General features: G+C 41.9%; 1 protein-coding gene across 1 annotated transcript; it reads left to right on the top strand.

Moving 5' to 3' along the window:
* The first annotated feature begins 7,162 nt into the window (after positions 1-7,162).
* TM9SF1 (transmembrane 9 superfamily member 1) lies at positions 7,163-14,498 on the top strand. Its single transcript, XM_075276707.1, has 6 exons — positions 7,163-7,214; positions 9,283-9,599; positions 11,803-12,403; positions 12,515-12,700; positions 13,086-13,359; positions 13,452-14,498. Exons 2-6 carry the CDS (start codon positions 9,285-9,287, stop codon positions 13,843-13,845), a joined length of 1,770 nt encoding a protein of 589 aa, XP_075132808.1. The 5' UTR covers positions 7,163-7,214; positions 9,283-9,284; the 3' UTR covers positions 13,846-14,498.
* The last annotated feature ends 871 nt before the right edge of the window (positions 14,499-15,369 follow it).

The raw sequence follows: 15,369 nt of genomic DNA, 5'->3' as shown, positions 1-15,369 counted from the left end.
CACAATATTCTGGCTCTCTGTTTTTAAAGGTGGTCTGAGACTATTTTTTAAGTTCTAGGTATTGCAGAGGATGAAAAAAAAAACTCACATCTCCCCTGTCCTGTTTCCAGAAACAACTACTGAGTAAAGGTCCCCAGCTGACATCAGCACTGACATCCAGTGTGTATGAGGTGACTACTGCAGCCAGTCCTAGGACTCTTTCTAACCCTTTTCCAGCTCTTTAACGTAAACATAGCCATAGTAATGGTGAAATGTCAGCACCATATGTGGCTAAGGGCTCGTTCACATCTGCGTTCACTGTCCTTATTGCAGGTTTCCGTTTCCTGCATAAAACAGATGCAGGAGACGGAAGCCTGCAGGAGACTTTCTCACCCATTCATTTGAATGGGTGAGAAAGCTGTCCGGCCGTGCGCGGCAGTGAGCGTTTTGCGCTCTCCGCCGCGAAACCGGGTTTTATAATCCGGACACAGAGTCGGACATGCAGTACTCTGTGTCCGGATAAAAAAAAAATCCGGTTTCGCGGCGGAGAGCCTAAAACGCTCACCGCCGCTCACGGCCGGACCCGGTCTATTGTTTCCGTCTTCTGCCATGCAGAAGACGGAAACCATAGAACGGAGACATGAACGCAGGTGTGAACCCAGCGTAAGGGTAGACTAACAGCTAGGTTAAAAACACTGCACTGCTGTATTTTTTATTTTTTTTTTACACTTTTGAAACTTAAAATGTTTAAAAATTACCCCTTTTGGGGGCAGATCCCTATGAATGTTTATACACTCCGTGTTATTGAAAGAAGCAAGTAGTTGCTTTTTTTTTTTTTCTCCTAAGCACTTGCAAGAATTGTTGCTTTGTGGCTATTAAGCAAATAAGCAAAGCTCTATGCCTCTTTTTCAAGGAACTAAAAGTAATTAGACAATTATCTCTTATTTAATGGGTTTACAAGAGTTAATCTCTCGTCAATCCATCATTAATTAAGCAGGTAAAAGTTCTGGAGTTTATTCCAGGTGTAACATTTGCATTTGAAAGCTGTTGCTGTGACCCCACAACATGTGGTCAAAGGAACTCTCAATGGAAGTGAAAGGGGCTGGAAAAAAAAAAAAAGGGAATCCATCAGATATATAGCAGAAATGTTAGGAGTGGCCAAATAAACAGTTTGATACATTCTGGTAAAAAAATAAATAAAAGCAATGCACTGGTTAACTTGGGATATTAAAAAGGCCTGGACATCCATAGAAGATAAGAGTGGTGGATGATAGCAGAATCCTTTCCATGGTGAATAAGAAACCCCTTCACAACATCCAATCCAGTAAAAAACACTTTCCAGAATGTAGGGCTATCCATATCGAAGTCTACCCTAAAGCGAAGTCTTCATGGTGAGCGAATACAGAGGGGACAAACCATTAATCAGCCTCAAAAAAAAAAAAAAAAAAAAGCCAGATTAGACTTTCAAAAAACATCTAAAGTAGCCAGCTCAGCTCTGGAACAGCATTGTTTGGACAGATGAAACTAAGATCAATCTATACCAGAATGATGTAAAGAAAAAAAGTATGGAGAAATCTTGGAACGGCTCATGATCCAAAGCGCACCACATCCTCAGTAGATCATAATGGAGGCAGTGTTATAGCATGGGCATGTATGGCTTCCAATGTCATTGAGTCATTAGTATTTGTTGATGATATGACAGAAAACTCTTCAACCACATTGCGTTTCTTCTGCCTCCCATTGATTTCAATTGGTTATTCATGGCATTTCCCATTGAAATGAATGGAAGGCATTTTTGAGGCAGATTTCACTTCAAAATCAGCCTACAAAAAAAAAGAAAAAATCAGTATGAACATACACTAAGGTTATTTTACCCTTAAAGGGTTGTCCATGAAAAAAAAAAAAGTACTATTATTTTGGGCTGAAGAAGGTAAAAAAAACCATACCTGTCCCTGGCTTTTTTTCCCCCCGGCTGAAGTACCCGCTGCGAACAGGCCGTGACTACCTGTGATGTCCTGTGTCCTTTCCTTATGATATTGATTGGACTCAGCGGTCATGTGACTGTACTTCACCAGGGACAGGTGTTTTGATGCAAGGGGCAAGTTGTACTTGTTATTCGTACCTATGTTAAGTATATATGACTTTTTGAGCACTTTTTATTACTATTTTTTGCAGAGAGCGAGGTGTGTTATGTGTTTTATTTTTACAGCGTTCACCATAGGGGATAAATAATGCTGTTTTTGGACCGTGGAGACTTATACGCATATGGGGATACCTAACATATCACTTTATTTCTTTCATGAACTTTGCGGTCTCCTGGGTCAATCTGATAATCTTTCCCCCAAGTGAAGGGAGAGATACGTTTTTTCCTGCAGGCCCTGAATATTGTAGATGCCTGGCATGATTTCAATGAAAATCAAAAGATCTACACATATTGTTCCCAGACTCATCATCCTTACATCAGAATTGATAGAATTTACCTTTCTACATCCCTGCTCACTGATTTCACCTATGCTCACCATGCCTCTTGTGCTTGATCAGACCATGACTTAGTTATGATTGATATTGTGATTAAGCCATCCATTACCCCATGCCAGAATTGGCGACTGAACGAGTCTCTCTTGACTGACTGTGGATGCCCTTAATACTTTATTTGTGCATAACATTACTTCAGACCCCGACCCTACTGGGGCCCTTAAGGCTGCAATTAGGGGTTCCCTTATAGCAGATGCTACTAGATTGAAACTGGACAGTACTAAGGCTCAATCAAACCTGGGACAGACGCCACCACCCCAGCAAATTATAGGCCTATTTCTCTCCTAAATGTAGATATAAAGTTGGTTTCCCTCTATTTTTGCTTCGCACTTGAACCGACTTTTGCTGTCCCTCATTCACTCTGACCAAGTTGGTTTCATCCCAGGCAGACAGGCCTCTGATAATATCTGAAAGCTCTGTAATATCATCCATTGGGCCAATAATCACTGTAAGCCCATCTCCCTCCTAGTTTTTGACATTGAAAAGGCCTCTGATAATCTATCTTGGACGAACTGTACCTGGCCCATGTTCTAAGATTCATAGGCATAACCAGTCATATCTGAAGCTCCGTGTTGATTCATCCAAGCCCATTCGCATTTGTTGGGGCACCAACAAGGCCTCTATCCCTTTCTCTGTTTGCCCTAGCCATTGAGCCCCTGGCAATTGCTATCCGTTCACTCCCTGATATTCTGGGTATGCAGATCAGAGACTGTGAATATAAATCTACTCCTCTTTGCTGACCAAATGCTGTTGATAATCGTTATCCCTCTAGTCTCTCAGGCCTTAAACTTAATACATCTAAATCAGGAATCATGCACTGTAACATCCCTTCTACCATTGCTAAGCTGATCTCCCTGAATTTTGGCTTTCAGGCTAGAAATAAATACCTTCCCTATCTTGGTGTTAACCTCTGAAACACCTTAGAGGCACATTTTAAATGGCATTATGCCATATTAATACTGAAACTCCTAAAAGACCTGGCATTGCCCTACTGTTTCTTGGATAGGACATGTCCACTGTGTCAAAATGATTACCCAACCCCGCATTCTGTATTTTTTCTGAACCTTCCCCACTCCGGTGTTCTATGCTTCCCTAAGTACCCTACAAACTGAGATCTTTAACGTCATCTGGGCCTACAAAAGACTGGTTATACAACAACGTGTGATGTATTTCCATAAGAGATTGTGTGGACTTTCGGTCCTCATCTTTATAGATATTATATAGCCACCTGGCATTCTCAACTCAGGGCTATCCATAGTGAATGCAACCACCCCCAATGTGTAGCATTGGAATTTACATTGGTGGCCCTTACAGGACATCTTGTGGTCCCCCAGTCCATGGCCTGCACTCTTACAGCTGCTGCTACTAAAGTGACTGACTACATGATATTACAGTTGTGGCAAAGGGTCCGCGCTTTCAGTATGGATTGCAAAGCCTGATCTCACGTCTAATACCAATATACAATAACCCTCTTTTTCCCCCTAGCCTTTCATCCCACATGTTTGTTTGGTGGAGGCATGCCCGGTTTTGCTGTCTTAATGACTTCCTCTGTAACTGGCGGGTCTTCACCAAAGACTATTTCACTAACACATTTTCCACCCTTCCCTCAGAGAATTTTTGGGCTGCTCAGGTATTCCACTTGTTGTGTTCTCTCCTGAGGTCTCGTCCTCTAGCTTCAAGAGATTATGCTTGTTTTGAGTGTCTGATAAAGGCTCCCTTTCCTTTATATATGGCTTGCTTATCACCCCACCCCCTGATGGTAAGCTTGGTTTTAAAGCAGCCTGGGAGTTAGATTGTAGTGTGCTGTCACTCGGTTTTTGTTTGCTTGGATGCTCAGAAAAGGCATTTCACCGCCATGACCATATACAAAAGGAATTTCTGGCACTCACAAGGAATCATGAAGAATTATGTATTTATTTGCATCCAAATAAAACGTTTCAGTCAAAATGACCTTCATCAGTATAACAGATGCATGGTGGAAAAGGTGAAATTCACCCTGCTCCCATTTTGGCTGAATTTCACCTTTCCAACATGCATCTGTTATATTGACGAAGGTCATTTTGACCGAAACGTTTAATTTGGATGCAAATAAATACATAATTCTACATGATTCCCTGTGAGTGCCAGAAATTCCTTTTGTAGCCTGGGAACGAGACTTGGATACTATCCTGAGTCCAGTCCAATGGGTTTACTAGTGTACATCAATTAGCAAAGGTAGTGAGCAGGTCACCCTCAGGTAATCATCTTTAAAAGTACTTCATATTTGGTATTCGTATTTGGTCCCTCATCGACTCCATACCGTTTTTTCTACCGTTTCGCCCCGTAGCTTTAGGGGCTCAAATGTTTTAGGTACTACCCTCCATGTGTGGTGGTCCTGCCCTCATGCCGACGTTATTGGGTGGCAATGATATTTCTCCTCGATCTTTAATCTCAAATTTAAAATTCCCCCAATTTAAGTTACTCCAATATATTTTAGTAACTGCTTGGATTCACATTGCCTCCAACTAGAGAAAATCCTTCTCTCAGTGGCTGAGGTTTTGAAATAGATTGACATCATTATGCTCCACAAGAAGATTAAGTCCATTATTTCCTATGTCTGCACAATCTTTGATAAGGTCTGGGCACCATGGTCTCACATCCCAGGTCTTCCGTATTCTCTACAGCTTTAGCTGTATGACTAGATTGAGTTCTCGTTCCCTCCATCCCTCCCTTCACCATGTCTTTTTGTTGCACATGTACATTGTGGCGCTAGTTCCCCTCTTTTCCCCTGATTGGGTGATTTTTATTTTCTGAATTCAGTGCACTGTCGGCTTTCTAGCAGTATATAAAATCGCATGTGCCCCAAGTGATGAAAAGTCCTCTTTAGGACGTTTTTTAGGGCTGTTGGGGGCAGGAGACCCCCAGAGCTTATGTTGTTGTACTTTCAAATTAAATAACAGGCCAAGATCGGCTACAGCCATGCTTTGGCCTGGAGAACCACAAAGACACTGATGGTGGTGTTTCAAATGGATTCTGTTTAATGGTGGCTAAAACAACAGTATATATCACATGGCATAGACAAAACAGGATTGGCTAGTATAATTAGAATAACATCCATTGGTGGAGAAGTTTGTAACAATAGCCCTGATGCATATCTATTGGATAAGAAACTGGAGAGAGGTCACACCCCCCCTGAGGGCTGAGTGGGGGTGTGAGTTGTAGAAGACACATGGCCTCAAAGTCTAAAATGGAGTCTGTGAGCTCATGATCGCATGATCTCACAAAATGGCAGCTAACAGCACATGTCTCAAATACAAAATGAAGGTTACACAAGCTGACATCCTCCACACTTCCCTCCTTGCACAATCAGTTAATTACCCCTCTACTCCCCCTTTATCTTAAGAAGGGTCTTTCGTCTTTGATCTTTTCCTAACAATGCCCCTGGTCCCAGCCGATCTGACTCCATTCAATACACAGAGCATAGTGTCTACATAACCAGTCTGGCAAGTTCCAAACTGCTCATCGCTGGGAGATGGACAGATAGAACAATCTCAGCCCCCACCTCTATACATAATTTTTCATAAGATATTGTTAGCCCCCCCCCCCCCCAGGGCTTTCATGCTCTGTGCCCCCGGTGATGAGCTATTGGTGCAGGTACCGTAGCTCTTCACCATCAGAAGGGCGTTTCTGACAGTCAGTCAGGAACGCCCTTCCTCACAGTAGCGTCTATTGCGCTGTACTGTGAGAGGGGGAGCGTTCCTTACTGCCCAGCCATAACGCCGAGCGGTGAGGAACGCCCCCCCAGTACTTATCTAAGGATGAGTACTGTGAAGAGAGGGAGGGGGCGTTCCTCACTGCTCTCACAGTACAGTGCTATAGGCGCTGCTGTGAGGAAGGGCATTCCTGACTGACTGTCAAGAATGCCCTTCTGATGGTGAAGAGCTACGGTATTGGCACCAATAGCCCTTCATTGGGAGCACAGACTAGTGCGCCGAATTCAGTGTATAAAACCACACGTACCCAAGTGATGAAAGGTCCTCTTTAAGTCTTCTTTTTCTTTAGCTGCTCTGACTCCTAGTATTTTCTACTATCTGCTATTCTGCGCTTATCTGTGTCTCCTCCTGGAAGATATTACTGTGTATTATCCTGTATCCGTACTATCATGTTGCTGTAACACACTGACATTTCCCAATGGTGGAACTATTAAAGAATTATCTTATCTGTGGGGGTTTCTGCCCCCCAAAAATGCAGAAAATACATGATTTTTCTCTCCCCCATTTTTCAAGTGTATTCACGCTTTTACAGAAAATTACGACTCTTAAAAAAAAATAAAAAAAATCACAGTCTAGACAAGTTCCACGGTTGTTTTATTTACAACCCTAGTCAAGCCATTACCACACAGTACATGAACAACTCATAGACGACGAGTGACGCTAAGGTACCGCCCACCTCTAGGACAGACCTGCTGACGTGTTCGGGATGTCTTACTCACTGCCTGAAGGCCCAGTGTTCTATGACATTGTGCACGGGTGGTAACAAGGGGCACGGAGTTCTTTATGCATAACTTACAGTAAGATATGTATAACACTAAATTCAGGGACATCTAGGACTATGCGGGGGGGTCAAAGCTTTGGATCAGGCGCGCATACGACAGACGTATGACGTCACGGGAGTGGAGGACCCCCCTGGATCTGTCAGAGAATCCTGGAGACCGAGTGCAGGTAAGAAGTGGGCAGAAGCTGGCTCGGTTGCTTTATGGCTGGCAGTGGCTTATTGCACAGCACCCTATAGCTTTTCCTTCAGTTTCCCTGAAAGCAGAAGCAACGTCTTCTAGCTGTCTGTCACCGGGAGACCGTAACCAGGAAGTGAGCCCACTCACTGCCACCATCACTATAGTGCCCATAGTGGTGACACAAATATAAAGCAGATTCAGTGAGGGACCAGGAGACAGTATTGCCAGCTCGCCACAGGGAAGGGGTTAGTGGCCGCTATGTCACAGGAGCTGGATGAAGCCCAGGAGGCAGGTAGCCAAGCAGTGAGTTGTTGGTGGCCAACTTTTTCTGTTACCTAGGAATTCTCTTATTGCCAGGATACTGTAAAAATAAGCTGGCTACTGGAGTGGTCTGACTGGCTCCTACGGTGAACTGCTAGCAACTAGAAGATCATGTGTAAAGGTATTCATCTATGTAGGACACAATACTACTAGTAAACATGGAATCCAGTGTCTGGCTGTATTGTTTCACCCACATCTCTGGAGGTATGCTTAGCTCCATGCTGTTATACGTATATGAGACACCAGATCTGCAATGCAACCTTCTGCCCAGTGTCTAGAATGCCATACAAAAGATGACAGACATAAGATATTTCCAAGAAAGGCCCCCCCCCCCCACCAAGAAAAAATAAATAAATCTGACCCTAGTATTTAGTGCGTCATATACCTTGTAACAAAAACAGTCACTTTGATATAGTCACAGTAGCTACCAATCATAGGTTTTTTTAAGCAACTATGTTGATCCCACAGGAGTATACAAGGTTCCTTACTACTTTTCCAGGAGTGTGATCACGCTGCCTGGGTCTGTCTCTGTACTGTTTTTTTGGCCTTACATCTTGTGTACATAATTTTTTAATAAATAACATTTTAATACCTTGTATGAAGTAACAGTTTATGACTTCCTTTATCCATGAGTAGTTTAAGATGTATTGGAGGAGTTCTTGATTACTGTGCTTTACAGTACATTGTATCTGGAATGTAAAATGGGTATTCTTAATACAGTAAGTATTCTCATCAATGTGGCTTTTACTAGCTCCAGTTCTTTGCATTCTTCTATAGGCCCCACTGCCATTTTTTCTCTATCACCCTGTAATCGGTACAATTAGTTTATGGTTAATTCGGTTAAAGGGGTTTTTGATCCCCATTGGATTTTTCATACTGATGACCTAGCTACATGTATTCTAGGGAATTGCAATGCCTCTCCTACTTGAATTGGAGCAAACAATGCGCGCTTCCTGTCTGCTGAACCAGCTTTCAGCACCTAGAGCTGATCTGTGTGGTGTTTAGGATTGGATCCCCCAGATCACATACTGGTGACCTATCATTTAGATAGGTCATTATTATTAGAGATGAGCGAGTACTGTTCGGATCAGCCGATCCGAGCAGCACGCTCGCATAGAAATGAATGGATGTAGCCGGCACACGGGGGGGTTAAGCGGCCGGACGCTGTCAAAGCGGAAGTACCAGGTTCTTCCATTCATTTCTATGGAGCGTGCTGTTCGGATCGGCTCATCCGAACAGTACTCGCTCATCTCTAATTATTATAAAAACTCTATTTGGGACCATAAAATCCCCAAGTTAGTTTATATAGCGGGCGCAGGATTTCTGCTGATTAAAATACTGATTTAGTTCCCTGACTTGTTGCGGCATCTACATGGCATCCTCAGAGGTTCATGGGACATCCTGCGTCCTTCATTTTTCGCATGTGCAAGTCTAAGCATGCAAATATTCATAAACGCATCTTTCCAAGTGCCATGTAAACTTTAGAACCATTTTTATTTTACATCATGCACATTACAATATGCTGAATTCTTAGCCTTCAGTTTGTATTCGCTCCTAGCTACATTACATTACTGCTCAGGTATGACAGAACAGTTCTTATTTATATGTGAATGTCTATAAAAGGTTAAAGAACTTTGATCTACATTTTTATTACACATTACCAGTTTATTTTCATACTGGCCTTGACATTTTTATGTTTAGGTTTTTCAGGTTCACTGTAATTTCTTTCTTTGCAGACATGTTTGTCTCGCGCTCTCTCGCTGTTCTTTTCGTGTGGAGTTTGGTTCCCTCACCAATCACTGGAGAGAATCGATACAAGCAAGGTGATAAAGTAATGCTGTATGTAAATAAAGTGGGTCCATATCACAACCCACAGGAGACTTATCACTACTATCAGCTGCCAGTCTGTGCCCCTCCACAGATCCGGCACAAGAGCCTGACTTTAGGAGAGGTGCTTGATGGAGATCGGATGGCAGAGTCTATGTACAAGATAGTATTCCGAGTTAACATGGAAAAAGAGCCCCTTTGTGAGCTGAAGCTGGCTTTGAATCAGGTAAGATACAACTGTCCATTCTAGACAGGTTTAATTGCCACCATACAGAACACTTCTTGTTGCTCGTTCATGGGTATGCCAGTGATGCTGTACTGGGGTTTTGCGCTTTTGTTTAGGTATTTTGAGTGCTGCACAATGGTATGTATTTGGCACACCTGGGGAGTTATTTTCTGCTGGCCACTGGTATTTGACACTGCTTGTGATGAATTTTGTGCTGCACTGTGGTATTCGGTGTTGTTAGAGGTATTGTGTGCTGCAGTGTGACGTTGGTTTGGCACTTCGTGATGGTATTTCTTTGCTGTGGAGGCCCCTGCATTAGAATAGATTGACTGGTGAGGTCCAAGTCGAAAATTTGAGAAGTTCTTGTATAGTCTGTTAACGAAAACCTGCCAAACAATAAACTAGGAGATGGTTCATTTACATGTATTACAAATCATAGTGATTAGATGATAAGCAAGTGAATACACATACAATGATGGCACTAATATTTGGTAACACATCAAAAGTAATAGAAGGGGGGAGTTGCCCATAGCAATCAGGTCACTGCTTTTATTTTGCAATTTCATAAAATGTAATTTGGTTGTATCACATACAGGCCTTCCTAGCACGTGACATGGGTTCAGCTGTCAGAGGTTGACTCAACTCCGCTCACTCAATCTTGCACTCACCCTTCACTCAGGCTGCAAATTGAGCATAAGTCACACCCCAACACAGTCCACGCACCCCAAATACATGCCGCTGCCACCACTGCTGATTCTGGTTAAGAGAAACCAGACTAGAGCATACACAAAGTAACCTTAAAGTTAACACTTTAATACCAAGTTAACACTTTAATACCAAGATGGTTCAGTGCTTACAGATATAGAGAGATAACGAATACAAACAGCTATAAAATAAAACAGAGTAATACTTAAAGGGGTTTCCCATCTCAGTGTTTCAGCAGCTTTGCCTGCAGTCTGTTCTTCTCACTTTCTCTATTTCTTTCACTCTCGCTGAAGGGGACACACAACACTTATGCAGATCAGATAATAGGCAGATACTTGTACAGAATGGTCTATCAGTGTGTTTACATAGAGAGATAACAGACTCAACTGCAAATATTTGAATGATTGTCTGCTGACTGGAGCAGTGAGTAAGTGACGTCACTTGTCCTACAGATCCATGGTTATAGCAACGCCGTGTAAACAATGGAAGGAATAAGGTCACATAGCAAGCAAACAAAGCAGCATTTCTAAAGCAATATATTTAGGAAAAGTCTTCAATTTACATAAGCTACCAGTATAGATAGGATCCTTGAGATGGGACAATGCCTTTAAAAGAGCCTTTGGTTCCAGGAACTTAGAGATCTTCTGTAGTGAAGTGGACACACCCAGCTCTCTTAGCTCACTCCACAGATGTGACAAAGAATCTAGGTCTTCCTCTCAGTTAAGGCCAGTGTCCAGCCACACACCCCTTCCAGGTAACCACCCTCCTCTTACCCCTAATGCAGGATCTTGAGAATGAAGGATGTTTTCCTAGCTGAGAGAAAGCTGTGTTTCTCTGCTGGCTCTGGAAGTCAGCCCATGGTGCCCTCCCTCCTGTCTCAGAGTCACTAAACCAAAACGTCATAAAGCAATAAAACAACATGTGATCAGCTAGGGAAAGGCAATTTTCCCTCTGACCCCCTTGTATGCACAAACCACTCAGGCACGTTGATAACACAGCATAAACACAACATACGATTAAAAGGATTAAGGAATTTGTATATATAGAAAAACACATATCAAAGAAACATTGCCATCTTAACCAATTGCCACTCTCCAGATTGTCATCGGAGGGCGGCGATCTGTTGATCTAATGAAGGCTCCCGGACTTGTCATTACATCAGATCACATATAAAAATAAAGAATAATAAGCATATACACTTTAGGGATCCCTGTGCTCAGAAATGTCCGAACTATTAAAAGACTGCAGCCAGGTTGAATCTGGGTGAGACTGGTGACAGTCAGCGCTCTCATTCACTTCACTGGGAGGATTGGAGATAGCCGAGTGCTGTACTCCCATTTGTTATACTATTTCTATTCATGCCTTTTTATGTTTCTATTGATAGTTTAGCCAGCATCTGATAAACTTTAATATATGAGTAAACAAATCCAAATTCTGATGCAACATAAAATATGGAATCAGCTTTAACTAATATGCAGTCTATTTCTGTTTCTTTAAGGTAGACGAGCTGCGCCAAGCCATTGAGGAACTGTACTACTTTGAATTTGTTTTGGATGATATACCAATCCGTGGCTTTGTCGGATACATGGAAGAAAGTGGTTTCTTGCCACACTCTCATAAAATTGGTTTATGGTCCCACTTGGACTTCAACATTGAATATAATGAAGACCGTATAATATTTGCCAATGTTAGTGTCAGAGATGTGAAACCATTTAGTTTAGATGAGGTGAGGGAGCCACTCAGCTTGACTCATACTTACAGTGTACGTTGGTTCCCTACATCTGTGACTTATGAGAAACGTGGTGACCGCCTTAGAGACTCTAGCTTTTTCCCAAAAAGCTTGGAGATTCATTGGCTTTCCATCATCAATTCAATGGTGCTAGTTTTCTTGCTGTTGGGTTTTGTGGTAATTATACTCATGCGTGTCCTGAAGAGCGATTTAGCACGATACAATTTAGATGAGGAAGGAACAGATGACATGGAACAAGGAGACAATGGATGGAAGATCATCCACACAGATGTTTTTCGTTTCCCACCTTATCGAAGTCTCCTTTGTGCTGTGCTTGGAGTAGGATCACAGTTTCTTGCACTTGGGACAGGTAATGCTTAGAGCATGAAGATCAACCTTGTAATTTCTTTCTCTAAAATATAGATTTTTAGCCATTGTTTTGTTTTCTGCATCATTACTATATTGTTCATTCTCTCCGTAGGTATCATAGTAATGGTTCTTCTTGGCATGTTTAACGTGCACAGACACGGTGCTATCAATTCTGCGGCTATCCTACTGTATGCACTCACTTGTTGCATCTCTGGCTATGTATCTAGCAATTTTTATCGACAGATGGGTGGAGATCGCTGGGTATGGAACATCGTCCTGACTACTAGTCTTTTCTCAGGTAGTTGACTATTTATTGTACTAACTTCTTTATTAGTTGTTCAGTTTTTGAAAAGTAGTCTTACTGTTTTTTTAAAATCTCTATTAGAGATGATCGAGTACTATTCGAAACTACCGATTCGAATAGCACGCTCCCATAGGAATGAATAGGAGCGGCCGGGGGTTAAGCAGCAGGACGCCGGCCCAGCTGCGTGCCGGCTGCGTCCATTCATTCCTATGGTAGCATGCTATTCCAAACGGTAGTTTCGAATAGTACTCGATCATCTCTAATCTCTATTCTTTCTACTTTACTTCTAATCGACAAAATGAATTTAATCTGTATAAAAGTTTTCTTTTAGTTATGATAGAGGTATCTCAAAATTACTAAAATATTTTTATATACACAGCCCCATTTTTCTTCACTTGGAGTGTTGTAAATTCAGTTCACTGGGCCAACGGTTCAACTCAAGCTCTTCCAGCAACCACAATCCTCCTCCTCCTTACAGTCTGGCTTCTGGTTGGCTTCCCTCTTACTGTAATTGGAGGCATTTTTGGTAAAAATAGTGCAGGAAACTTTGAAGCTCCATGTCGGACTAAGAACATTGCTAGAGAGATTCCTCGTCAGCCATGGTACAAATCTGCTCCAGTTCATATGGCTATTGGTGGATTCTTACCATTCAGGTATGGGGACGTTTCCCATCTTTTCTTACTTTTGCTTATATTTATAGTCTTCCTCTGCCTTTACTTAAAATTGTTTTTCATTTTTTTTACAGTGCCATCTCTGTGGAGCTGTACTACATTTTTGCTACTGTGTGGGGGCGAGAGCAGTACACACTGTATGGGATACTGTTCATTGTGTTTGCCATCCTGTTGAGTGTTGGTGCTTGTATATCTGTAGCTCTGACATACTTCCAGCTATCTGGTGAAGATTATCGCTGGTGGTGGCGGTCCATTATGAGCACTGGATCCACTGGAGCATTTATCTTTCTGTACTCTGTTTTCTACTACTGGCGTCGTTCTAATATGTCAGGGGTTGTTCAGACTGTAGAGTTTTTTGGCTACTCTTTCCTTACTGCATATGTCTTCTTTCTTATGCTTGGAACGGTCAGTTTCGCTGCATCACTTCGATTTATCCGCTATATATATGTCAACCTTAAAATGGACTGAGGTAGTGAGCCAGGGACCACTGTGCTTTAAATGCTACATAAGGAAAAATGGACCAAGAATGGAAGAGTCTATGCAAAGAGCGGCCGGACATCATGCAGCTGCAGCTAGAGGGAGGTATTCCAACAACTGACATGGGGAGCTGGGAGAAAGTTTAACATGGAGAATCATTTAGCACAAGGATTATAAAGCTTTGGTGTCAAGTAGTGAGAGATTTAAAGAAAAGCAAATTCCTGAAATTCTGAGACCAGAGATATATTCCAGCTCTGCAAACCTTTGTCGTGGAAAGCTATGATGGATACCTGTAACTTTGCTCCAAGACTTGTTTCCATTCCGGTCTCTCAGACTGCTAAATTTGTCCCAACTGTAAAGAATGCTTCCACCTACCTGTCCTAATCCGGTCACCTGACGCTGCTGCAGGTTGTTTTTTCTTCATAAAGAGACGTCTGTTCTCACAGTCCTGCATTCCCTCTATAGCCTGAGCAATGTGTCAGGTGGTCAACTGGAATGGATCTGGCCTGTCTTGTTACATGGTGTCCTGGGTTTTCTCTGGCCTGTCAGACAGTCTTGCTCTCTATTGGACTTCTGTACAAATATATTTATATCTTTTGATTTTCCTTTTTACAAAATAAAAAAAAATATATATCAAAACATTAGTACATTTTTTTTTTTAACAATTTATATTTAGTAAGTGTGGGGCAGATGAGGACACTGACAGCAAAAGTTTGCCACTAGTGCTGAGTAATAAGTTGGCGCTATATAAAAACAAGTCAGTGGTACATGAATAGACAGTATTTGACACTACAGTGTGACAAAGAATTAACATTAAACAATAGGAGTTGGGGTCCTGCACGAAAGAGCTTACTATCTATGATGCCAGTTAAACCATAGTTACACATTACACACTTCCAGTATACAAAGGACACACATCACACATACTCACTAGCTTATGGCACAAGTAGTCTACTAATATTTCTATGCCAACTGTATACATACCACTTACAGATTAGATACTTACTGCACGTTTTATTAAAAAAAAACACTGAAAAAAACAAGATGTGTATATATACATATACAGTGGGGCAAAAAAGTATTTAGTCAGTCATCAATAGTGCAAGTTCCACCACTTAAAAAGATGAGGTGTCTGTAATTTGCATCATAGGTAGACCTCAACTATGAGAGACAAAATGAGAAAACAAATCCAGAAAATCACATTGTCTGATTTTGTAAGAATTTATTTGCAAATTATGGTGGAAAATAAGTATTTGGTCACCTACAAACAATCAAGATTTCTGTCTCTCACAGACCTGTAACTTCTTCTTTAAGAGTCTCCTCTTTCCTCCACTCATTACCTGTAGTAATGGCACCTGTTTAAACTTATCAGTATAAAAAGACACCTGTGCACACCCTCAGTCAGACTCCAAACTCCACTATGGTGAAGACCAAAGAGCTGTCAAAGGACACCAGAAACAAAATTGTAGCCCTGCACCAGGCTGGGAAGACTGAATCTGCAATAGGCAACCAGCT

The sequence above is a fragment of the Leptodactylus fuscus genome, chromosome 1 (genome assembly GCF_031893055.1).
Source record: "Leptodactylus fuscus isolate aLepFus1 chromosome 1, aLepFus1.hap2, whole genome shotgun sequence".
Taxonomy (NCBI): Eukaryota; Metazoa; Chordata; class Amphibia; order Anura; family Leptodactylidae; genus Leptodactylus; species Leptodactylus fuscus.
Note: the sequence above shows the minus strand (reverse complement) of the source record. Positions and strands in the feature narration are given on the sequence as shown.